This window comes from Notechis scutatus, chromosome 1 (assembly GCF_049901735.1).
Source record: "Notechis scutatus isolate UNSWTSFEM ecotype Mainland chromosome 1, rNotScu1.2, whole genome shotgun sequence".
Lineage (NCBI taxonomy): Eukaryota > Metazoa > Chordata > Lepidosauria > Squamata > Elapidae > Notechis > Notechis scutatus.
This window is the reverse complement of record NC_142009.1, coordinates 114261702-114287747: the sequence shown is the minus strand read 5'-3', so window position 1 is coordinate 114287747 and position 26046 is coordinate 114261702. Positions and strand designations below refer to the sequence as shown.

Below are 26046 nucleotides of genomic sequence, written 5' to 3'. Positions count from 1 at the left end.
TCTCATCTCGGTACCTATTGGCAGTCAGGCTATCTCTGGCGAGCACATGGAGGGCTGTGCGGCCCCCAAAGAAATGCCACCCCACACCATTACTGACTCACTGCCAAACCGGTCATGCTGGAGGATGTTGCAGGCAGCAGAACGTTCTCCACGGCGTCTCCAGACCCTGTCACGTCTGTCACGTGTGCTCAGTGTGAACCTGCTTTCATCTATGAAGAGCACAGGGCGCCAGTGACGAATTTGCCAATCTTGGTGTTCTCTGGCAAATGCCAAATGTCCTGCACAGTGTTGGGCTGTTAGCACAACCCCCACCTATGGACGGCGGGCCCTCATATCACCCTCATGGAGTCTGTTTCTGACTGTTTGAGCAGCCACATGCACATTTGTGGCCCGCTGGAGGTCATTTTGCAGGGCTCTGGCAGTGTTCCTCCTGTCCCTCCTTGCACAAAGGCGGAGGTAACAGTCCTGATGCTGGATTGTTGCCCTCCTACAGCCTCCTCCATGTCTCCTGATGTACTGGCCTGTCTCCTGGTAGCACCTCCATGCTCTGGACACTACGCTGACAGACACAGCAAACCTTCTTGACACAGCTCGCATTGATGTACCATCCTGGATGAGCTGCACTACCTGAGCCACTTGTGTGGGTTGTAGACTCCGTCTCATGCTACCACTAGAGTGACAGCACTGCCAGCATTTAAAAGTGACCAAACCATCAGCCAGAAAGCATAGGAACTGAGAAGTGGTCTGTGGTCACCACCTGCAGAACCACTCCTTTATTGGGGATGTCTTGCTAACTGCCTCTGCTTTCCACCTGTTGTCTATTCCATTTGCACAACAGCATGTGAAATTGATTGTCTGTCAGTGTTGCTACCTAAGTGGACAGTTTGCTTTCACAGAAGTGTAATTGACTTGGAATTACATTGTGTTGTTTAAGTGTTCCCTTTATTTTTTTGAGCAGTGTATATCCGAATAGACATATAAGTTATATCATTCTTATTTAACTAGTACTTCTTTTATAATATGAACATTATGGTTCTTACACTCATTCATTTATTCATTGAAATAAATAATATTTTTTTTAAATAAATTCTTCTGGGTCAATCACAGTTGATTCAATATTACTGAAAAAATTTCCAGAATTAATTTCAGTGGAGTAAATTATAGATGTATCAATGGAATTTTAAAAACACAGCTTTAAGACTGTACAGGTTTGTAAAAATGCTGTCCCTATAGCAATGTTTTTTATGCCAGCATCATGTAGAAGAGCAAGTGGGGTAGGGGGAAGGCAAAGTTAAGTGTGTCATTGGAGTTGTTATATTGCCACAAGTTCTCCAAGTCTAGCCCCCCTTGAATGCTGTTGCCTCTTATCTAGTGTCAATATAGTGCTGTGACTGACTAGATTCTTATATATAGGCTTGAGTTATAAATTCTGAACTGCAACTTAATGAACATATGGTCCTGATCATGAAATATCACCACATTTTAATTAACCACTTCAAAAGATATTCATATGATCTTATCTGAAGATGCTTATTTCATTATTTCAGTTTATGCCCGTTCCTAAAAAAAAACCTAATGATGGTCCTCACTTACCAACAGGCTTAAGCAAGTCCCATAATCCTTAAGTATTACCCAATGCTAAGTAAGAAGTTTATGAGAGCTAAAGATCATCAGGAGGGCACCACTTTTTTTAGCTTTATGTATGTATGTATGTATGTATGTATGTATGTATGTATGTATGTATGTATGTATGTGATTTATTTGGCCATTCATCTGAAGTTAACTCTGGGAAGTTTTTACAACAACTTTAAATGAATAAAACAATCATACAAACAATAAATAAAAACAGCAGAATTGTCTTTCTTGTGATGCCCGCGGCAGGCTCAGCTACTCTCCTTCCATGCCTTCTACCCATAAAATCCCAGCACCTCAATAAAATAACTTCCTCATTCTGTAGCCCAGCCAAGCCTATTAAAATATGTATGGCAACATTCCCAAGGTGGGCAAGTGCCAAGTCCTCTGCAATTTATTCTGATGCCCTTGTCAGCTGCAGCAAGGCAACTGATCCACTGCACTACTAATCACCACAACCATTGTAATGGAGAGACTGCTGCTCAACACAGTTCCACTTGGTCATTCTCCAGAAAAGCACACCAGCCACAAACTACTCGATCCACTTCTGTCTTGCCAGCTATCTGCGCCATTGTTGTTGCTGCTGCCACTCATTCTGTTCCTCCTGTTGGCCAAGCAACCAACACCATTCACAACATCCTCAAACAAAACAAGCCTAACCAAGCAGACATCCATCTTGGTGCCATGATGGAGAAAATGTGTTGCAGAATATTTAAATTACATTTTAAAAATTATATTCACGTACCCTTTCCAGCCACAAAATTGTTGGCATTTAAGTTGGATTTCTCCTAACCTTGGTTGAGTTGTTACTTGAATTACACGTTTAAGTGATATTCCTTCCAAAAACACAGCACCCTGAAATGTAAAAGAAAACATAATTTTAGAATACTATCACCAACACTCAGAATATTTCAAATTTTATTTAGATTTCAACTTTCAGTGAATGTAATTTTAAATTTAGAATTGATTAGATTATGTGCCATCAAATCAGTGTCAATTCTTAGCGACCACATAGGTTTTCTCCATGAGGATCTGCCCTAACCTAATTTCCAGATCTATGAATGGTGCATCCATCACCACTTTAACTGAGCTCATCCAGCTTGCAAACTTATATTTTTTCTTCTTTTAACAATCCTGTAATATCTTGCATTGGGGTGGAATCCGGGAGAATGAATGGAGCTGAGCATTTACTGGCGGGATGCCCTTCTTGATGCCTATACTGCTGGTATTTTCTCTTTGAGCCCAGAGAGAGAAATACCTGCCACTATCTAGGATTGAACTCACAGCCTCTTGATTGCGAGGAAAGAATTCTACTTCTGGGCCACCAGGCTGCTCAGCATGCAAAGTTAGAATAAGAGAAAGAAATTAAAAATATAATAAATGTCTACCATCCCTTCACCTGTAATGCAGAAGAATGATTTAATCAAAACTTAATTTTCTACCAAATTACAATGGATAATCTATAAAGTCACTATCATAGCATGATCACTAAACATAACCATAGACTGTAATAGCTACTAATTGTAATGGCTCAAACTGGATGCCTAGGATCAGAAGCAACAATCTGAAGTCACAGGGAAAGTTGCTTGCTCAAAGTAATAGAAAAATTCTTTCCCAGATTTCTAAATGCAAAAGAGAAAAAAAGATGTGAATTTGAAGAATTAAAAAGAACTGGAATGATGGAAATAATTAAATGGGAATTAGAGAAACAATGTGTAACTAATTAGAAGACAACAGACGTCACCTTAATCTTAAAATTAAATCAGTCATGAGATTCTATCAGCCTGAACTTCAATGATAGAAATGCTCAGTTCCATTTGTGTCTAGATTGATTACCAACCTTACTACCTTCAGACAATAATAAAAACATTAAGAGTTGGTTAAATTATAGGTAGCCCTTTATTTACCACTGTAATTGAGCCTAGCAATTATGGTCTTAAGATGTGAGGGTCATAAAGTGTGACTGTACCCATTTTTACAATCTTTTCTTACAGTGATTGTTAAGTGACTTGTGTGATTGTTTAAACAAACTCATTGTTCGCTATGGATGGTTTCTTTGCCAAAAACCAAAAGTAACCACTAGTTTGTCACAGAGCATCATAAATGTGGACTAGTTGCCCAAAATATGGTCACATGATTACACAGGGAAGGGGTTTGACATTGGAATTTCAAAACCAGGTTAAGCCCATTTTGGGAGAGTTGAAGTAACCTAAAATGATCTCTAAGCAACTGGTCATAAGTCAAGAATTACCTGTATTCACATGAACTTTGAATTATGTACTATGAGCAATGTTTTAATTCAAATAGCATTGACCTAGAAATTCAAAAGGTATACTTAGTATAGATCCTAGTAAATGACATCTTTAACCCTTGAATATGTTCTAAGTATATAAAACTACAGTACAAGGTTTTTATATGGTATATGCAGTTATATTTATATGGTATATGGAATTATATTTATTTTTCTTGAATTTTGACTTATTATACACTACCAGAGCAACAATGTTCAAGCCTTGTTCACTCATTCATTCAATAACTATAATGGGAAAAGATACCTTAGCTTCTATTTATTCAGCCATTTTACTTTCCATCTTGTATGAATCTTGTTGAGGTGGGCCTCATTGAGATGAAACTGTCACACATTAAATCAGACGTTAAAAATGAAGCCACTAAGCATGGCATTTAATCAACAACCCCAGAGGCAGGCAAAATAAGGAACTATGATTTAAGATGCAGCCAAACCATAAATTTGTCAAAATATTTAAAAGACAGAAGGAAGGAAGCCATTTTATAATCTGAGACAGAATGTTTCATGACAAAGATAGTTCTCTCCCTATTTACCATTCAGAATACTTACGTGCTTGAGCAAGTAATTTAGAGCACAGTTTCTCTTGCTAACCTGAATAAATGAAATCCTTCATATTAATTTGATACTATGATGTATTTTGTTTAAAGGAGATAAAACAGTGTAATTAAACAAGAAATTAATGTAAGCACTAGATAAAATTCTACCACCTTTTAAGTAGCCACTTTTCAAAAACAGCTGCAGGTAGTCTGGGTTCAACAAATTATCTGTTGAATCACAACTGAGTAACCTTATACTGAGTGAAAACCAAATAAACCATACAAAAGCCTAGTGTTACATTGTAATTAAGTCTCCAGGTCTTAGCAACCAGCAAAAGTGTACATCAACTTCTCATCAACTATACTCAATCACTTTTCACTATCTAATATTACAATAATATAATTCACCAATTCTATCTATAGATTCTTGCAGGACCAAATGATGAAAGAAGTTTATATTGGCCTAGTTAATGATAAATAATATGTGAATTTGATGGCTGTTTTGCCTAATAACAGCAAGTTTTCATGGTTATTACCTTTAATTCTTAACCTCAATAAAAGGACCAAGCCAGGATTCAGATAAAAACATGAAGAGAAAACATACTGACTGGGTTTACACATTTTGCTAAACTAAAACAAATTATTTTAGTTCAGTTTAGTTCAGTTAATTCTAGCAAGTCACAACTCAATCTTCTTCATAAAACACAATCAAGACAAATAGATGTCACTTATTGCAGATTTGTTGAATAACCACTTGATGACAACTGTGGATTGATTTCTGTAAAGGTATGGAATGGCTAGTAAGCCCTGATTCAGAACAGGATGCAAAAAAAAGTTATGTAACTGAAATCAGTATCTCTAGCTAGAAATTCTTGTTCCAGTTAATGTTTTTTTCACCAAATATCACTGGAGATGAAAAGTTGGTATCGTGAAAGAATCTTAATAGAAAAATAACAGAAACAGAAAATAGGAAAAACCCTATCTTAAGTTAAAAAGCAAAAAGAAACTAACAACAAATCAAGAGAGCAGCAAGGCTATCTCTGGCCCATGAATCTGGGCATATAGCACTCAAGCTGGGTATAGGTATACGCTGCCATGTCAGCATAAGGGCAGCTCAATAGGAGGGACAGGATTTTCGTATCAAAGTGGTAACGGGGGTTTAGTTGTTTTCTGTTGGCTGTGCTATGGAGATGCTATGCAGAATGGAGGCAAACATGGCTCATTCTGCAGCCAGCTCTCCAGAAGTAACAGCTAATTAAAGTAACAGATGCTAATGAAAACTGCTCTGCCCTAGTTATGCATCTTCCAACTCAGATTGCTCAGGGTTTAAAGCAACATGCCACTACTAAAATTGCACATTCCCGGCATCAGGTAGAAAGGGAGTGCTATGGAGGTGGAGGCTAAGCATTTTTAAAAACAGCCCTACATGTCATCCTCTGGATCTGAATTTCAGCCGTGTGGAGTTGTACGTTTGGAGTGCTAAGCCAGGCTGGGGGAAGGGCAGGGGTTGTTGATGTGGGGAAGACAGACATTCACAACAGGCTGGATAGGAGTAGAATATTGAGAAGTAAATGACCCAACAGTGGTACATCAAGCTTGATGGAAGAGTAGTGTTTTGGAAACAAAACTGGCAAGAACAGCCAAAACTAGTTTTAACATTTAGTTTTAACTAGTTTTAACATTTAACCACCAATCACAAAAGGAACCACTAATTACATGGCTGGCTAGAATGCTTGAAAATTCACTTATCATTTATTTATTAATAAAATATTTATGCCACGCAACAGCTCTGGGCTGTTGACATGTACAAGAACTATAAAGCCAACAATAAACCCTAATGTAATATCACCCAGAAAGAAGAACTAACAAATTGTATCTCCCACCAGAAAAGTCCCACATGTAAGAACTTGAGATTGAATTGTGTGGAAATGTGAAACTAACTTAAAGTTGCCATCATCTAAAAATAGAGGTGGCATGGGTGCAGAGAGGACAAAAACCCAAACACCTTTCAAGAGATAGATAAGAATCAACTTGTTACGGAGAAATGTTACGGGATTGGCACTGAGCACACAGAAAAAAACCTCCTAATCCCATCAACAGCTACCAGACTTATAAATCAACAAAGCGAGGACTTTAAAGGATAAAAGGGTTCCTAAAACTGAATGCTGGATGCAGACTTTGTGGTTTCCATCTATCTAGCCCGTAGATAGACAGCCTAGTTGAGAAATGCATTGGTTACCAGGTGATCAAATGTGAGAGAGAGACAGGAAAATCCTGTGAAGCTTAGCTGAAATTTTGAATTAATCAAATCTCCATGTATTCCATCAGAACACTATGTACCCCACTGTTCAGTTTATTTGAATATGTTCCTAAATATTTCCTGGTTATTAATCAGCATTGTTTTATATACTCTAGACCCACCTATCTAGAAAACCTAGGTAGAGCAGGAGAGCACTATGAGATGTGCAGGCCCAACAGGCCATGTATACAAGTGAATGATCATAAGACTAACCTGGATGTGCATGTAACATGTACAATCATACTAATCCACATTATTTTGGGGAAAGAGACATGTTTTCAATTCTCTTCTATAGTCTGGTAAACTAACGGTCACACAAATCTCCAGGGGATGCTGTTTCAGGCATGATAATAGAGAAGCTCCTGTTTCCCGAGTCCTGCTAGATGGTATTGTTAATCAATACCAGCACATTTAATTGCACCCAGAAGTCAACTGGTAGCCAAGGCATTGCACAAAACATAGGGGCTAAAAGGGCATGTACATTACTGCTCATGCTGCTTTCTAAACCAGTTATATCTTTTTAAAAACAGATTAAAACAGCAGCTCTACATACAGCACATTGCAATAATCCTTCCATGAGATAACAAACATCACGAGTGATCATAAGAAGGACATCTGGGTCCAAGAAAGGGTGCACTGCTGCACAAAATCATCTGTCGAAAGGCATTCTGCCACACTGTCTTTCAAACAAAAGCTGTGAGTTCAAAAGTCCTAGACTGTGCAGCAGACCCAAATGAAGTAGTATAACTCCTTTCTGCATCAAAGGTAAAAGATCTGGAACACCGGGGGCCTAAAGACCCACAGCCATTCAAGCTTGTCAGATGAAGCCTAAGCTTCTTCCTTCTCATTCAAACATTCCACTTCTTCCAGGAACTGCATATGGCTTTAACGTGATCATTTGGATTTGCCTAGAGTTAAGATGAAATATCATGAGAGGTACCAGCACATTTCTGATATACCAAATGATTTGATTCAGAGACTTCGTGTAGATGTTAAATATGAAGTTTAGCTGTTCATCAAGGCTTGAAACTCCACACAAATTACAGCCATCAGATTCAACCTCTCTTTTCCAACCAACATCAACTGGACTGGTCATGGAGAAAGGAGATGCATCACTCCATGCAGTCAGTCCAGAAGTGTACCATAATCAATGGTACTAAAAGCTGCTAAGTGATCAAGAAGAATTGGGATTGTTGCACTCCCACAATTCCAGCTCCATTACAACATCAAAAGCATCTCCATATTATGTGCTAACCTGAATCTAGCCATATATTTGTCTAATATAACTAAAGTCAACTTATATAGGTATAATGGGCAACTTTCTCCAGAAACAGAGTTACTAAAACATATAAAATCACTCTTAGCTATATTTCCATCTACATTATCTGATGGCATTTCCACCCATGAAGCCTATAGCTAGAAAAACCTGGACCTGGTTATCGTAACAATTTTTATCTCCAGGCTAAAGCTGCACAAATGGACCAGCATCCATAAAAATAAGGCATCAGCCAAAGCCCTCCTTGGATCTAGGATGTCAGCAATTACTGTCTACTCACAAACATTTCTTTTTTTAAAAAAACCAAGAACTTTAGAGGATGGTGTCTAGACACTTGCAGACTTTTCAGAGGATGCCAAATCATCTTGACCCTTTTAAGACTGAGTTCTTGTTTCAAGAATCAGCCACGGTAGCTCTGATTGATAGCTTCTGCCAGAAAGACATATAGGATGACTCTGTTGAGCCTACTTGATCTATTGGTTCTCTTTAGCAGTTTTTTGCTACTTGCAGGGAAGGTCTCAGAGAACAACAGTAAGTGACCAGGCTGCCTCTTTGGCAATTTTGCTACAATATACAAGATATTCTTCTATTCCCAATACCATTTAACAACTATATGAAATTGCTTGGGACAGTCATCAATCTAGTTTCTGTAACATTTGAATCTGGAAGGATACACGTATTCTGAACCAGCATCTAGATATAGTAATAAGAGTCGATAAACTGAGGCTGAATCTTGTCAAGATACAGGCCTTATAGACAGACAGCCGTCTATACAAGTATAGAAAGGGAGTGGCTTATTTCAAATGGGATTGCACAACGTCGGAGGGGGGAACAGATTAGAGGTAGGCTTATTTGGGATAGGGTTTCCATGAATCACTGACATTAAATGGTGAAAGTAGTTTCATCTACAGTAGTATAGAAACCTCCCTTTTTGCTAGATAGAGACAGTCAGCTACTATTGTTCATGCACTACTAACTGCATTATTGTAATGAACTTTAGTGGGTAACCCTTGAATAGGGTTTAAAACTGTAGTCCATGCAAAATGAAGCAACACAGTGAAGCAACTGTAATGGCTGCCAATTGGCTACTGAACTAGGTTCAAAGTTCTGATTATGATTTACAGTACAGCCATCAAACAGATTAGACCTGGTGAACCATTGAGATGAACAGGGGAAAACTTGCTGTCTGTGCTGATAGCTAAAAAATACTCTTCACTACTTACTTGTGGTCATAGTGGTTTGATCAAAAAAAGTATGTAGCTCTAAATGAAATTCAGCACTGCTGCATCTGTAACTCACAAACAAAATTCCCCAAAGGCCTTACTTCAAGAGCTGTTAAATCTTTGAAAACAAATATTTTGTGAATAAAAAAATGAGCAAGACACCCCAGAAAAAGCCTGGAAATTTTTTGATTTAGTCAACCAAGGAAATGAATTATTTTTTTTCTTCTGCCAAAGTTCCCAGAGTTCAGCCAATAAAAATCTTAGACATTTTAGATAAGTATGGGAGAAACATTTCAAAAACTTGTTAGGCAGATCCTGATATGAAATGAATACGGATTATCCAGTTATGAATAACTGTCCTATAGGTTCTCACTTTCCTTGACAGAAGTGGTTAAACTGGTAAGATCCTTTATGCATGTAAAAGGAAGCAGCTAGTGAGTCTGTCCTACCTGAAATAATGTTAACCTTTTAAAAAACTTTTTATTTAACAGATATTTAAAACCAAAACAAAGACAATGACGAAAAGAAAAGAAAAATTAGAAGCTACATTTTTCAATGTGACATTAGAATAGTACTGCATATAAAGGTGATCTTAATTTATTATTAATCAGAGAAAGCACCTCATAACGAATCACACAAAATATGACATTTTAAAGTCTAACATTAAGAAATACACAAACTTTGGATATGGTGTAAGTTCATGCACTGAGTCGTACTCTATAAATGGTTTCCAGATTAAATTAAATTCCTTATTAGACTTGTTTTTAACTACAAAGTTATTTTTTTGACAATAATGCATATTCCCAGTTAGTTTGCTACTGTTCTAAAAAAAGGAATTGTGTGTAATTTCTAGTAAGAAGGATAAAGTATCAAAGCAGCTGTTATCATATACAACAGCAACTGTGTGACCTTTGTAGGAATATTAACGCTTAGTAATACAGAAAAATAGCTGGCAGAAAATACATTTAAAATTTGGTTCATTCTAGGATGAATCATCTTCTAGGATTGTTGAGTTTTATGACATTGCCACCAAATCTTTAAAAAAATGGTCCATCCTGATTATTGTATTTTTAGCAGATTCTGAATCTGAATTATCAATTTTGGAAATGAACAGTAGTATAATATAGCAACAAAAAAATCATCTTGCATCAATTCTGAGTGTAATACTTGCATAAATTTAATAATTATCTTCCATTGTTATTCACATGCTTTTATTATCAATCATTCTCTTTAAAATCTGTATCTATTTAATGGTACGTTCTTTAATTTGTTCAGTTTTGAATCATATTCCAATAACAAAACAAATAAATAATAAGCCCAGCAGATATTTTGAAGTTTTGTTACAAACTTTTCAAATTTTATTAGGTCTCTTAAGAATCCACCCTATTTCTGTCATTCCTTTCAAACTATTCTGTTTATTTTAAGATAATGGAACAAGTAAGGTATTTCTGACCATTATTAAGAGAATGTCTCAGAAAACGTCATCTTTGTTTTATTGAAGATTAAAGGCCTTTCCAAATTGTCAAAACGTATCTTTGCATCAAGAACTAGCATACCAGCTTTTTTATTTTGCTGATTAATATTATCAACATCATTCAAAATATACCTGATATTATTTTTCATGTTTCTTTGGGACAAAGTCTGATCTCATTCATTTTCACCGATGAGATGGGAAACATCACCAAAGATTTTTATTTATTTGGGGGGGGGGGCGGGGGGTAGACAATATTCGTACCAATATACCAAAAGATAACAAGAGAGATTGGATGACTTGTAGACCTATTAGGCTTTTAAATATAGTAAACAAGTTATAAAATTATATGCTAAACACATAAACCAAAATCTTCAATACTGGATTGGACCTTAGTTGTATATCTAGAAATGAACAAAGAAGATTTAGAACAGGACATCATGTTGTATTTTATTATTATGATTATCCCTTTTTGCTTGTATGCACATTGGAAGCTTAGGCATACCATTGTATTTCTATGCCCTCCCCTGGATAAAAAGTGCTTGAAAAGCTATAAAATTAAGTTAAATGAATCAACCAAACTATTTTGTTTTTTCAAATCTTTTCACCCTTGAATTAAAATTATCAATATGCTTATTTGACCATTAGCTTTCTTCTTAATGGACAATCCAATAATTTCTGTCAGCTGGGTCTTTCGACTTCTGTTCTGAGGTTGGAAGCAAAGACAATAAATCAAAATCATAGCACAAAAATACAAATGCTTGGGGGGCAGGTTAAAAAAAAAGTCTTCTCGTGGTCATCAAGTCACTCAAACCAAATAATTATGTACAAAATGCTTTGTTTGCAACAACGCTGCAGTTTTCTACTGTCATGGTAGCTATTATAAGAGTTAAATATCCACCAGTGTTGAATATTTAGAACCTGTGAAGCAGAACTACCTATCACTGAAAGTCATATTTGTTACTAAATAGCTTCTTGTATTACATTTCCTGACTGCATTCCCCAATGCACATTTACTCATCTATATACTACTAACACTTTTCTGTTTGTCCATGTTTAGCCTTTAATGGGACAACAATTTTTCAACCCAAATGCCTCAAACAGGCTAACTCACAAAATGTGTCCAAAATCGGGAAGCCATGACTCTTGTGTCATTGTAATTTGGCACATTTTATAAAATATATTGTGGCCTAATGCAAAATGGCATTGTGGTCAACTCCTGCTGTTTTGACTATGCTATACAGTTCAACATGGGCTATTTTCAAGGCAGATACATCTCTAAATATATACCTGAACTTTTAAAACCGTTTGCAGTGAAGTAAGGTAAACATAAATTCAACACAAAAATAGTTTGTCATGAAAGCGACTGCCTACAAAGGCACCTGGATTGGTGCTGAAAAGCAAAAGCAGAAACAGTATGCTCTGTCCCATAACCGGGTAGACCAAGTTGCCCTCCTAGACCGGTCTCACTGGAGAAAAAATACTTTTGGAGTGAGGGCAGGACATTGGAAGCTCTGTCACTGTTGAAGGCATTGAGGAATCTGGTAGGAATGTGTCAGGCATTGAGGAATCGGACCAATGTGTCATGGGATCTTCAAGTGTGTGTATGTAGACAGAGACAGAGACATAGGAAGAGGCAGTGGCATAGATGTAGATGTAGAGGCAGACAGAGGCAGAGTGAGATCCCTCTCTCCTCCCCAGGTACGATTCAATTATTATGCTTTGTTAATTAAAAGCCTCTCTTGGTAGAACTGGCAGAATCCAATGTCCTTACAGTCTTCAACACAACTCCACCCCACCTTCACTATCCCCACAGTACAAATAGCTAAGGTATTCTTCAAAACATCAGGATTGCAGAATTATCTAAAACCTTACTCTTCTTCATCTGGTTAATGATGGTACCTTAGATTCTATCTTTTAGGTCTAGCAGAAAATTAGGGGAAAAAAAGATTTATTAATACTCATTATTTCTTGACAAATCACATAAAACATATAAAATTATAAGAAATTTGCATATTAATTTAATAAACACTTCAAATTTTAATATCTTGGCTAGCTAAAAAGTTCGCTCATTAAGTTAAAGCTCAAAGCTCTATTCTTCAAAAATAAATCACACAAAAGCTACTAGAATGCCAGTTATAACTTAATATTACATTCACTCTTAATTCTTTTAAGAGTTAATTCTTCATTTTTAAAAAAACAATTTTTTCATTATCATTCAGAATTCTTTATCGCTTGCCATATTCCTTCATTTTAACAAAATGGAAAAGTATTATGTCTGTAACTAAAACCATTACTTTTTAATTGTGCAATATTAAATAACAGTAGCAGCAGAATTATAATCAAAATTTGTATTAATTTAATATTAGTTTAGCAAGCCTTTTATTTATTATAACTTTTTTAAAAAAGTATTTATGGCTGATAAAGAGAGTGAAAAGGGAAAAAAAACTCACTGAATATGGGAAGCGAAGGAGGACAAACAACCGAACAGTAGAACATCCTAAGTTTTGAAACATTCTTATGATATTCCAAAACTCTTTGAGAATTTGGCTGCTTTCTCATGCCCGGGGATAGACTTATTATTAAGTCCTTTTTCTTTGATATATTGTGTTTTTTCCTTCTGGATGTGCCTGATCTTTTTCTTTTTATACTATGGTACTTTACTGGAAGCTACCCAGAGTTGTTTGGAGTTTGGCAGTATATTTTATTAACTAAATTAATATTTCACTAGATGCCTTCCAATCCTGAATCCCAAATTCAGTATGCAACTTAAGGTGTTTTACTGATCAGGGATTTCTTATCTAATACCATCAGAAAAATACTACACTTTAAACCTGGGGTGTCAAACTCACGTCGTCACGGCGTTGTCACCTGACGTATCGTGACTTTTTCTCTTCCGCTAAACCGGGCATGGGCATGGCCAGCACATGACGCATCTGAGCCATGGCCTGCAAATTTGACACTCCTGATCTAAACTATTAGAGCTTCAAAACCAAAGGGCTCAAAACTTTTAACTTTTTTTTCTTCGATTAAAATGAGATCCCATTTTATCTCCCGTATTGGCTCTACCAAGCATGAAATGAATGCTAGTTTAAGAGAATGTGTGGTGAGTACAAATTTGGTACCTTAAACAACATAGATATCTTGTATGTTAATTGCATTATTTGTATTCTATCAGCACTCTATAAAGGAGAGGTACTCCTTATTTTAACTTTATATTTCAGCAGCAACTCTATGTGGTTTCAGTACATCATGTACAATGAGGAAATGAGAATGCTAAGGTTATGAAATTGTGGGTAATTTATCAGGTTCTGAATCGCTTAAATTTAGCATGCTCTAAATATTGATAACATTTTCATAACTGGCTTGCCAATGTTTTCTTTCTGGGTTCAAAAAAGAGTAACTGGCTCAAGGTTATCCAGATGACTTAATGTCTAAAGCAATACTAAAATTCATAGTGTTTTGGTTTCCAACCTGGTGCCTTAACAATTACACCATGAAAACTGCAGGGACTAGTCCAGGCAGTTGCCAGGAATCAATACTGACTTGAAGGCACATATTTTTTTAAAAAAGAAATTACAATAACATATTTAAAATGAGTTCAAGAACATGCTATATTATGCTCTAGTTCATCATTACCAGCTTTAAATGTTCTTTTTTTCTTCTGCTAGGAAAGGAAGTTGACGAGCAAGCTTCTGATTCTAGAGTTCCCAGTTTGCAGTTATCTTCATCCCCGTCTTCCTCATCTTCCTCCAAGCACCATTCTGGCAAAGGAGGTGGTGCTGGTGTATCAGCCACATCTCCGTAACGACGGAAGAGTTCTTTCAAATAGTCACCTTTGTAGATGCCAGGCGGTCTGGCTTGAGCAAAAAGAGCCACAGAAGCTTCAATACTGCAAAAAAAAAAAAAAAAATAGTGACCTTGTGTGTGACAATGTAGGCATGAAAAGAAAAATTCAGAAATGGCTCCAAAAAACCAAGAGGACAGAGCAGTAGCAGATCCAAGACTCAGCATCAAATATTCCAAACGGGCTCCCATAAAATCTCACAGCAGTTCTTATTACACTTGCCAAGGATATATTGAAAGGGTCTTAACCAAGGCTTCCCTGAAGGCCCTGAATAGATGTCATGGGACCCATGAACCTGGATAACAAAAAAATACTATTTTATTTTGACTAACCTTTAACTAAAACTTAAGTGTTCCATTCAATAATATATACAGACAACAAAACAATTTACGGGCTGCAGACTCCAAAAATGTTTCTTAACTTCAATAAAATATAGGTATCTAAAATTGTTATTTACAAGCGTGTGCCCTTGTTATTGATTTAATGGAGTAAAAAAAGCACACAATATTACTAAAGCAGATATTTGTTATTATTGTAACATTTTGATATCTACATTTGAGTTTTATTTATTTAATTGCTTGGCTACCCAACTTGAACAATACATAACTAAATAATTTGCAAACTGGAGTTGCTGAGAATTGAGCAGCATATATATTTAATTAATTAATTAACAATGAAACTCTGAGCAGCTTACAAGAAATAAACAAGATAAAAACGAGGAATTAATAATAATTGCAAAAGGCAGCTTTACTTGGAACAGCTTACATCCGATGATACTTTTAATCATCATCTTCTTCTTCTTCATTTAACAACCCCATAATACCTTGTGGGGTGTAGTCTGGGCAACTGAATGGACCTAGCAGAGTGTTTTAATGGCCGAATGCCCTTCCTGTCACCAATGCGGAATTTTGTTCAGCAGATAAATTCTCAGTGTGCCCAGAGAGAGAAGCCCACTGTAACTACATAGCCAAAAAGGTGTTAAGAGTTATTAACCTAATCTTAAGTAGCTTTTTCTCTGGTAATATTACACTACTAACTAGAGCATACAAAACATTTGCTAGACCAATACTCGAATACAGCTCATCAATCTGGAACCCACATTACGTATCTGATATTAACACAGTTGAGAAAGTCCAGAAATATTTCACAAGAAGAGTTCTCCACTCCTCTACTTGTTGCAGAATACCTTATGCCACCAGACTTGAAATTCTAGACCTAGAAAACTTAGAACTACGCCGTCTTCGGTCCAATCTAAGTATAATATATAAAATCATACATTGCAATGTCCTACCTGTCAATGAATACTTCAGCTTCAACCATAACAACACAAGAGCAAACAATAGATACAAACTCAAGGTTAACCACACCAAACAGAAATATGACTTCAGCAACAGAGTGGTCAATGTCTGGAATACTCTACCTGACTCTGTAGTTTCTTCCCCAAACTCCAAAAACTTTAACCTTAGACTGTCTACTATTGACCTCACCCCTTTCCTAAGAGGTCTGTAGGGGGTTGCATAAGCGCACCAATGTGCCTACCGTCCCTGTCCTATTGTTTCTTTTATTTTTTTATTTTTCTTATATGTATCATGTATTCATAACTATGTTTTTTTTACTTATACCTATTATCTTGTAAACAATTGACAAAAATAAATAAATAAAATAAATAAATAAAAATATCTGTCTCTACCTAGGATAGAATTCACAGCCTCCGGATTGTGAGGCGAGAGTTCCATCTCTTGGCCACCGCATCACTCCCCTAATACCACCATCCTTTAATACCATCAAATAAAAATCTGCCTATCCCAGGTTCTTGGGAAGGACTCAATAAGTGGATAAAAATGCCAAATCCAGTCTAAACATCTGGCTGGCAGCATGACAAGCCATAATTACAACTCATTTCTTTTATATAAATAGCCTTCGAGTTATGAGAGCAATTGGGACCAGAATTTCTGTCACTAAGCAGAATGATCGTAAAGTGCAACCATCGGGTGACCACATAACTTACAACCCGGCGATTTTGGTTGTCATCATAATTAAGGACTGCAGGGGACATTAAGTGAAGACCACATCTGATCACAACTTCTGACCTCCTGCCAGCTTCCCCAATGACTTTGCTTGTGGGGAGCCAGCAAGAAACAATGGAAATTGTGATCATGAGCTGGGTGTCAAACAATCAGATCATAACCATATGTCTGCAAGGATACCACAACATCTGGAACTCCAAGAACCAGTCATAAATACCATTCTATGGTGCTGTTGTAACTTCAAATGATCAGTAAATGAATAGTCATTACCCAAGAGTTACCTGTAATACAATATATATCTATGCATTTAATTTTATGCATTTAAATACATTTTATTGAGAAGGGGTCCATACGTTTCACCAGAAACTGAAAGATCTGTGGCACAAAGAACTTAACAGTGCATCTGTACAAAAACATAAAAAACTGTATTTCAAAACTTTTTCCAAACCACAGAAAATTAAGACCTACAAAAATATCATGGAGATCACAGAGCAATTCAGTGATAAGCACAGATCATGAATTACCACCAACCATTCAGAACAGTGGTGGGATTCAATTTTTTTTACTACCCGTTCTGCGGGCGTGGCTTGGTGGGCATGGCAGGGGAAGGATACTGTAAAATCTCCAGTCAGAGGTGGTATTTGCCAGTTCTCCAAACTAATCAAAATTTCCGCTACCGGTTCTCCAGAACTGGTCAGAACCGGCTAAATACCACCTCTGATGCAGAACAACAGAAACAAAATAATTGTTTCTTCTGTCAAGAAGTAGCTCCCTTTGATCCTCCCTGAAGATTCATCAGCAGAAAAAAACAGACTATCATAACATTTTAAGAATTACAGGTGGCTGACCTTGGCTGATTCATGAAAAACTAAGCACAAATAAACCGGGTTTGTATTCAGATAGGAACTAAGAAATCCCTAGGCTGTTGATTAAACTGGAAAGTAAAAACAAAAAGCAAAATCTGGGAAGAAGGCTATGACAAACCACTTCTGTATCACTGCTCAGAAAACTACACAAGCTTACCAGGAGTTAAGTTCTGGTCAAAGGAAGCTTTACTCTTAATGGTAAACACAGGAAAATCACGCTTGTTTTTTTCCTATCCTCCTTCATAATTCTTTTTTCCCTTTTTCCTTGAGCTGGCACAACTCAAAACGCACTCATGATGTCTCCTCGAATGGTGATGAAATGTTTGCAACCAAATTGCCAAGCTTGGAGCTCAAACTGGCAGCCTAACTACCAAGCCAAGCCACTAATATTCAAACACATTTTCCCCTTATTTTTATATAGATAAACCCAAGTGTAAGATTTATGTAGGCAAATCACTTTGATAGTATGCTTGCCCAAAAGCAGGGAAAATATTTAAAAGTTCTAAATATTTTAAAATAAACATAATTCCTAACTAGTTATTACTAAATCTTGGGCTCCCAACATATCCTGCCACTGTAATAGATTTTTCATAATGTGTCAAGAAAGTATGACACTATCAAGAGAAACCAAAATATATTAGGAAATTTCCATGGGTTTCAATCTTAACATGCTTAAGTAGTTTTTTAAAAATATAGTATACTTTTGTTGGAAATAGAGAGCAAAATTATAAAAGTAATTGCCAATAAATACTATGTTTTAATTACAAAAGAAACAGCCTTGCATTTTCATGGAAATGCTTTGGAAAAAAGCAAAATAGTTGCTAAAGAAGAAAATACAACAAAGCTCCCCAAACAATTATTGGTATGCTGTTCTTTTCCTTAAATAAGCTATAAAACCAACACCAGCATTTTGCATCTGTATTTCTTCTACATTCACATGCCTAAGAAATAAAGGGTAATAGAATATTATGTAGGAAATGTATTTTCATAAATGCAAATAAACACTAAATGTCTATTTGAAACAGCGCTGTAACAAAGGAGACTTTAAAATGTGATGATTCTTTTAAACTATTATCTTGAAGCAATTTTCCCCTAGATTCCACCATTTTTAGAAAATACTTTCAATCTGCTAGATTGTCAGCACTTCTGCCTTGTAAAGGTGAGCAGAAAAGAACAAGAAGTAGAATTATTAATGTATTCATTTAGCTACCGTATCTTGTATGCTACTCAATTGAAAATGGTTCCAACCAAAATATTGTATCTACAGTAGATACAAAATAATTGTATTTAGTGCTTTCACGTTATAATCTGGAGAACTTTAGAAACATAAAACTAAAATCTGGCAGCATATAAATAATGCAAGTAAAATGTCTAACAACAACACAATAAAAGAGTTTTCTGATCAGGAGAAGCATCTCCCCTCAGTGGCATAAAAGGCACATAGACAGCTAAATGATAAAACTTTAATTCTAAATATAGTAAGCATAAAATCCATTGAAATATTCACCAAAGCAAAGCCACAAGATACCTTTGAATGCTTAAAATCATAACAGAATATTAAGCAGGAAGGATTTAGTACATAAAAGACATACATACCAAAAAAAAAAATGGAATCTGGTGATCTCCACCGAACCCAAACACACAAAAATTATGCCTACTGTCCAAAAACAGTAGGGGCAGGATGTCACTTTTTCATTGTCTGCTAAAGACAAGATACCTCTCCACTTGTGATTCCAAATGAAAGAAGATGACCATCTTCAGCACTAAGCAATGACATTTTTTTTGAGAAATGGGGATTTCTTGAAGATGCCAAAAAAGGAGAAAATTTAATTAAACACAAACTGTAACTATTACAGGAGCTACTGTAAAATATTATTAACAGGTGTCTAGACACTACTGAAGTGTGAAAAAATGTAAGAACATAAAAAAACAGTTACTGCTGGCGTGCAGCATTCAACGTTTAATTATTGGAGAGAACTAATATAGGTTCTTCAAGAACCTTCCAATTCACCTGAGCACATGACAAAGAAACCGTATTCCTAATATCCTAAATTTTCCTTGATATAGTCTTCAAATTACATGTTTCAATGATCTTGAACTATTTCAGTGTATACAACTGTGTACCCAAGCCACACTGCTAATACTAATTACCACCATCTCTGGACGGTTTTTTTTAAAGCATTGTTAGATGCAGATGCAGTATTTTCAAATCTTTCACCTTTCTATATCACATATAGGGAACAGATTATGTTTAGCTCTTGAATAAAATAGATTTATCCCTGCGTATATGTAAGATTACCCTTTTTACAAAAACTGGTCACCCTGGAATAACCAATTTGCTCAGCAGAGGGTCTGTTAATGTCAGCTATTCTTTAGAAGAGGTTATTTTCAAGCATGAGGGCATAATAAGCATCTCTCTTCGAATCTTTAAAGCAGCCACATCTTTTATCATGCTAATGATGCAGTTATGAAAGCATATGCACATGCAGAACTGGCCTTGCTTCCTTCTACAATCTGTCATGCAGCCAGTGTTAAAAACAGTCAACTCTTCTTTCTCATGTAATGTCAATTTTCACCCTTCCTTCCCCTCCAATTATATGCCTGCCAATTTAGTATTATACTTCAAATTTCTGATGAAATATCCTCCACTCCATTACGCCAAAATAAAGCACATTAATATTTAATATGCCACAAGCAGCAGCTGCACAAGCCCAGAAAAAGATCTGGCTGACTTAATGATACAAAGAAGAAGTACCTCTTACACAATCCCAAACATTGCAATGCACTCCTTTCAAAGGAAGGTCAGGCAGCTAGCTTAGGGCCTGAGGCAGGACTAGAACTCCGGGTCTGCTAATTCCTACCCTGATACACTCACCACTACATCCAACTGGATCTTGAATACTTCTTATAGATATGTAAATACTTGCATTTCTCCTTAAAATCTTATCTACATTGTTGCAGGCTGAGAGTTATTTAAATGTGCTTTTCTTTGTTTTACTTTCTTTTAACCTTATGCAGGGAGGTGTGGGGGTTCAGCTTTTTTGATGCTTTGCTTGCTTAAAAGAAGTACAACGAAGAAACAATATAGAGTTCATAAAGTCCAAAAAGTTACAAAAGTCTATTTTCTAAAATCTACAGGATATGTTAGATCGGGCCAAAATTCAAATTATCAGACTAAAGCAAAATGATTCTATTAATTTTTTTCACTGAATGAAATGGACAGGCCTGACACATACTCAAGCTCTACCACTGTACTGTGAATTTCATTGTTGATCTGTTTTTCCAGAACTTTGCTAGGGTAGCAACCAGGGGTGGGATTCTACCAGTTCGCACCTATTCACTAGAATAGGTTGTTAACATTCTAAGCAGTTCAGAGAACCAGTTGTTAGAAGAAAGTACTGGCCTAATCCTGTAAGGAAGGCAGGAAGGAAACATTCTGGTGTTGCTTACAGAAACTGCCTCTCCGTTAACCCTTATTACATTCTTGGCAGGACTAGACTTCCTGTATCAGGAACTTCTCTGGAGTTTTCCCCCCCTCCTTTGCTGCTACTTTGCTTGTGTGGAATGACCATTTAAAGTTACAATGGCACTGAAAAAAGTGACTTATGACCATTTTTCACACTTACGACTGTTGCAGCATCCCCACAGTCATGAGAGGCCAGGCGAGGAGATGTGTGCCTCGATATAAGTGATATTGAGTTGGTCACACCCAGCCAATAACATGACCACCAAGCAATGTCCACCCAGTCACACGACCACCAAGCCACGCCCACCACCTAAGCCACACCCACAGAACTGGTTGTTAAAAATTTTGAATCCCACTCCGGTAGCAACTAAGGCCTCTCTCTAGAAAAGAAAGAAAAAATGCTACATGTATAAAACTACAGGTAGTCCTCAACTTACAATAGTTCATTTAGTGACCATTTAAAGTTAAAACAGCACTGAAACCAGTGACTTATGACTGTTTTTCACACTTCTGAACATTCAGCATCCCTGTGGTCACGTGATCAAAATTCAGATGCTCATTTTTGTCATAGTTGCAGTTTCCCCAGATCATGTGATCACTTTCTGCAACCTTCTGACAAGCAAAGTCAAGGGGGAACCCAGATTCATTTAATAACCAGTGGTTTATTTAACAACTGTGACAGGAAAGGTTGTAAAATGGGGCAAAACTCTTAACTGTCTCACTTAGCAACAAAAATTTTGGGCTCAATTGTGGTTGTAAGTCAAGAACTACCTGTATAGATTAGAGAGAAGAAAACGTAGAAATATTTATGTTTTTTGACAGGTCTGCTTTTCTGTTAAACATTTATTGCTCTAACAGCAGCATTTCTGGAAGGGAAAGAGAAGCTGGTGTTTAGTTTTATCACTTGTTCATTATACTGTCACTCACTCTCCTGCTGTATGACAATGTTTATGAATAGCTCATAAAATTCATACAGGTGTTAGAAAACCAAAAAAAAAAAAGTTGTAAGCCACCATGAATCTGATCAAGCTTTGTAGCACACAAAGTTAATAACAACAATGATAATTCTAGACTAAGGAAAAAGGAGATTTTCCCCCCACAAATTTCAGACCAAAAACAGAGATCAAGTCAAAATTAATTACCTTCAGAACATCTGAAAGAGGTCAAACTTTTTCTAAAAATCCCGATCAGTCTTGAAACAAATTAACTGAAATATTTCTATCTGGCAGTAATAAAATCCATGAAAGAATACTTAGCAATATTATTTTGCCTCCTTGATGATATACTGGAAAGTTGGCAATATTATATAACACGAAATACTATGTTTTATGGGGCAGGGCGGTGGTTCAGTGGTTAAGACACTCGTCTTGTCAGCTGGAAAGCTGGCAGCCCAGGTTTGAGACCCAAGCACCACACAACAGTGTAAGATCCTGTCCTCACCTCAGCTCCTGCCAACCTAGCATTTCAAAACCATGCAAATGCGAGTAGATAAACAGGTACCACTTCCACAGCACTCAGTGATGTCATGTTGGCCACATGACCACGGACAGCCCTGGCTCAATGCCCTTGAAACAGAGATGAGTACTGCCCCCTATAGTCAGCAATGGCTAGCAGAGTAAAATCCACAGGGTCTCCTTTTATATGTTTTATAGCCACTTTAATTTGTATACCCCACTAACAAGATGAAGCAAAAATTATCCATGACATTGATGACATATGTACAATAATGCAATTATGCTATTGTTGCTATAATATTGCCCAAGAGTTATTTTTTATTTAAAAAATTACCTCCAATCCAACTTTTCAACCAGAAAGGCACAGATAAGAAACCCAGTACGATTGAAACCATGCGTACAGTGAACACCTAGAAGACAAAATTGAAGAAAAAATATAATTACAATTGCCAAGCTCACTTAAAAGCATCAGGAACATTTGCTTGTCATAATCACTTCCCTTATAAGGGAATTAGTCCTCAGCTCGTATGTGATCATTCATTCACTTCTCATACCATTTACTTCTTCCTTCCTTCTCTGCAAGAGGAAATTGGAGTGTGAACAGGGCCTACCACATAAACGGTTCCTTGAATAACCAAACACTTCAGTTCTTTGTTTTGCACATTTCAAAACAAAACTAGGGATTAAGGGCATGAGAGCAACCTATGAACATGGAAAGCATTTTTTCAACCATTTTTCAATCATCATTCTCTAGTTCAAAAGTGTCAGCAAGTATCAATAGATAATGGACACATGAAGTTAAAAAATATTCTGTAGGTTTCTGGATACATCTTAAGAATACTCCTATCAGAATTGGGGGGGGGGGGAAATCTTCCGTATATTTTGCATAATATACATTTAGGAGGGAAAGCCAGAACTATAGTCTGCTTTTTCAATACAATCTAGTACACTTGCTGAATTGTCATATCCCTTTGAATGAAAATATACTTCTAACCTATCCTGTACTTTCTGGTTCTCATCCACCACCACCGCCATTTTCTTTTACATAAGGATCTGGAGAGGAAAATTCTTTCCTGGCACATTAGCTTCTTCTTCCCTCTACCTTTTGTAATTTACTGTCAGTTTTGATTTTATGACCAAACATGATTACTTAATATTTCAGAATGTGCCATAGCACATAAAGACACTAGCCATCAACAAGCTGTTTAGCCCAATTAAGGCTGGGACAAAATGCTACTGTCGCAACGTAAGGGGGAAAAAAAAATCTTCATAGAACACTTAGTTAATACTTACAATTGATGAAATATGTTGCCTATATAGCACACAAAAAAGAGCATCAGGCAGATTATGGGGAGAAAGTACATTCAGCAGCTATTCTGGATTCAAAAGAGTACATGCTTTCATCTTGATATCAATTGCTGAAATGAGGCTACTGCTTCACCTAAGTCTTATTGCCAGAAACCAGTTACTGTTGAGGGCCGTATTTCTGGAATAGATGGGCCTCAGGGCTCTCCTATTCTCATAGGATTTTTCACTCACTAGCTTCTATATTAATATGACATAAAACTGACTGTACATCAGCAATTGTTATAAGAAAATTCTAAAGACTGGATTCAATTAAAACAATGAACCAGTAGCACTAAAAAAAAATCCAAAAACTCATCTGCCTTATTTCTGTGGTAATGTCTCCATCTAGTGGCCAAGAAAAAAAGCAATTCTTAAAAATTACATCAAAGTATCCAGTTCACACACCTTGTAAAATTCAAATGAGCCTGTTGGAGTGAAATAGTCATCAAATATATGTTGCAATTATTCTGGACAGCAACTCATTAGAGCAAATAAGTTTGCTCGGGAACACCATCTTTCATGGATTTCATTATGTTTCAATATTTGAATAATTTAAGATTTTTCATCAATTTTGAAACTCCCAAATCTGTACTCGATTCAATTTGATTATGTGCCTTGAAATTGGTGTTGAGTTTTAGCCATGAGGTAGATCTGCTTCAGGATGACCTGTTCCCAATCTGGCCCTGCAGGTCTTTCGATAAGCACTCAGCTGAACCCATCCACCTTGCTGTTGGTCATCTTCTTTCTTTCCACCTTTCCCAGAGAGCTAGGCCTTCACATAATATGTCCACGTTTTGGTAATTTTAACCTAGTCATTTGGGTGAGAGCTCTGGACTGTCCCATGATTCGTTCTGTTTGTTTTCTGGATTATGAGTGCTATTTTCAAGAGTCTTCTCTAACAATAAAGTTGAAAAGGATCTCACAGTATCAGGTTTCTTCATCTTTTACTTCCACAAGGAGAGAAGTGTTGTTTGCCTGATGCCAATCTTTGTGAGTATCGAGGATATCCATATACATTTTCTAAGGCTTTTAGTGCTACCTCACATTAAATGCTAGTCAACCATACTTTTTGATTTCTTGTTCCTTCACATTGCTAGCCAATCCTAAAAGACAGAACTATCCATCACTTCAATTTTTTCTATTCGAACACTGAGCTTGTCATTAGCTTGGTCTTCTTTATATTTAATTATAGTGCTATTTTTCCTCTGTCCCTTGACTTTCATCAGTAGAGCTTGAAGGATTATTGATGCTTCTTTGTCAAATTTTATTGGTCTTCATTAGTTATTTTAATACAATGTATATGCTAAATAAAGCAATACACATGAAAGACTAAATTAAAAAACTAATATAAGGTTTAACCTAGGTTTCCCCCGGTAAAATAGAAAGAGTACATTTTATTTTCAGTTGAAAGAAAATAGTTTATTTATATTCAAATGTAGTAATCATTTGGAATTTGACAAATGCATTTAACAATCCAAATTGAGACAACTGAAAAGGAAACTCTGAGGGGGTTTTATGTGTTAATCTTGCTGCTTCCACGGATTAAAAAAAATCCTTTATTTCTGTTGGTTGTGTTTCAGCTAATAGTAGAGACTAATAAAGTTGTATAATGAAAGTAAAAATGAATGATTGTATACTCATATATATTTAATTTGAATCTTAATTTATACACAAGCAATTATAAAATATTATATATTTGTAGAGAGAATGTTTGGTCTAGTGGTTAAGGTACCAAAAAAGTGGGAGACAGTGAATTCTAGTCCCGCCTTAAGACATGAAAGCCAACTGGGTAACTTTGGGCCAGTCATGATTTCTCAGCCCCACTTCACAAGGTTGTTGTTGCAGGGAGAATAGAAGAAGGAAGCAGTACTCAGTATGTTCACTGTCTTGAGTTACTTATAAAAAATAAAAGATATACATATATGCAACTGTTGATATGCATAAAAAACAAGTTTCCTTAAAATAGTTAACGTCTCTGGTCTAGACTTCACAATTGAAATTAGAATGCAGATTAGAATGCATTAAATAGCATGTTCAAATATTAAGAATAAACATTCTTGTGTACGGGTAATTAAATTAATTTAATAGGCAACTGATACAATCATTTTGGCCTTTCTTCAAGCTAGTCACTTGTATATAATCATGTATAGAAATTGTGTGGTATGTAAGTAAAATGACATATAGTTCTTGTTTAACTATGTTAATTGGGACCAGAAACTTTGTTAAGTAATATGATTGTATGTAGAAGAAACCATGAGACCCCACTGCTTAGCAATGTCAATCAGCATTCGGCA

The 26046-nt window shown here is 36.3% G+C and overlaps 1 protein-coding gene across 1 annotated transcript in view; it reads right to left on the bottom strand.

The window, feature by feature from the left end:
- The window catches only part of RNGTT (RNA guanylyltransferase and 5'-phosphatase), a 121023-nt gene that overhangs the window by 84292 nt on the left and 10685 nt on the right, over window positions 1-26046 (bottom strand). Inside the window, exons 5-7 of the mRNA XM_026666545.2 lie at window positions 22740-22815; window positions 14385-14637; window positions 2378-2487 (exon numbers count right to left, since the gene is read on the bottom strand). Coding sequence (XP_026522330.1) covers window positions 2378-2487; window positions 14385-14637; window positions 22740-22815 — 439 coding nt within the window. The remainder of the gene's footprint in view (window positions 1-2377; window positions 2488-14384; window positions 14638-22739; window positions 22816-26046) is intronic.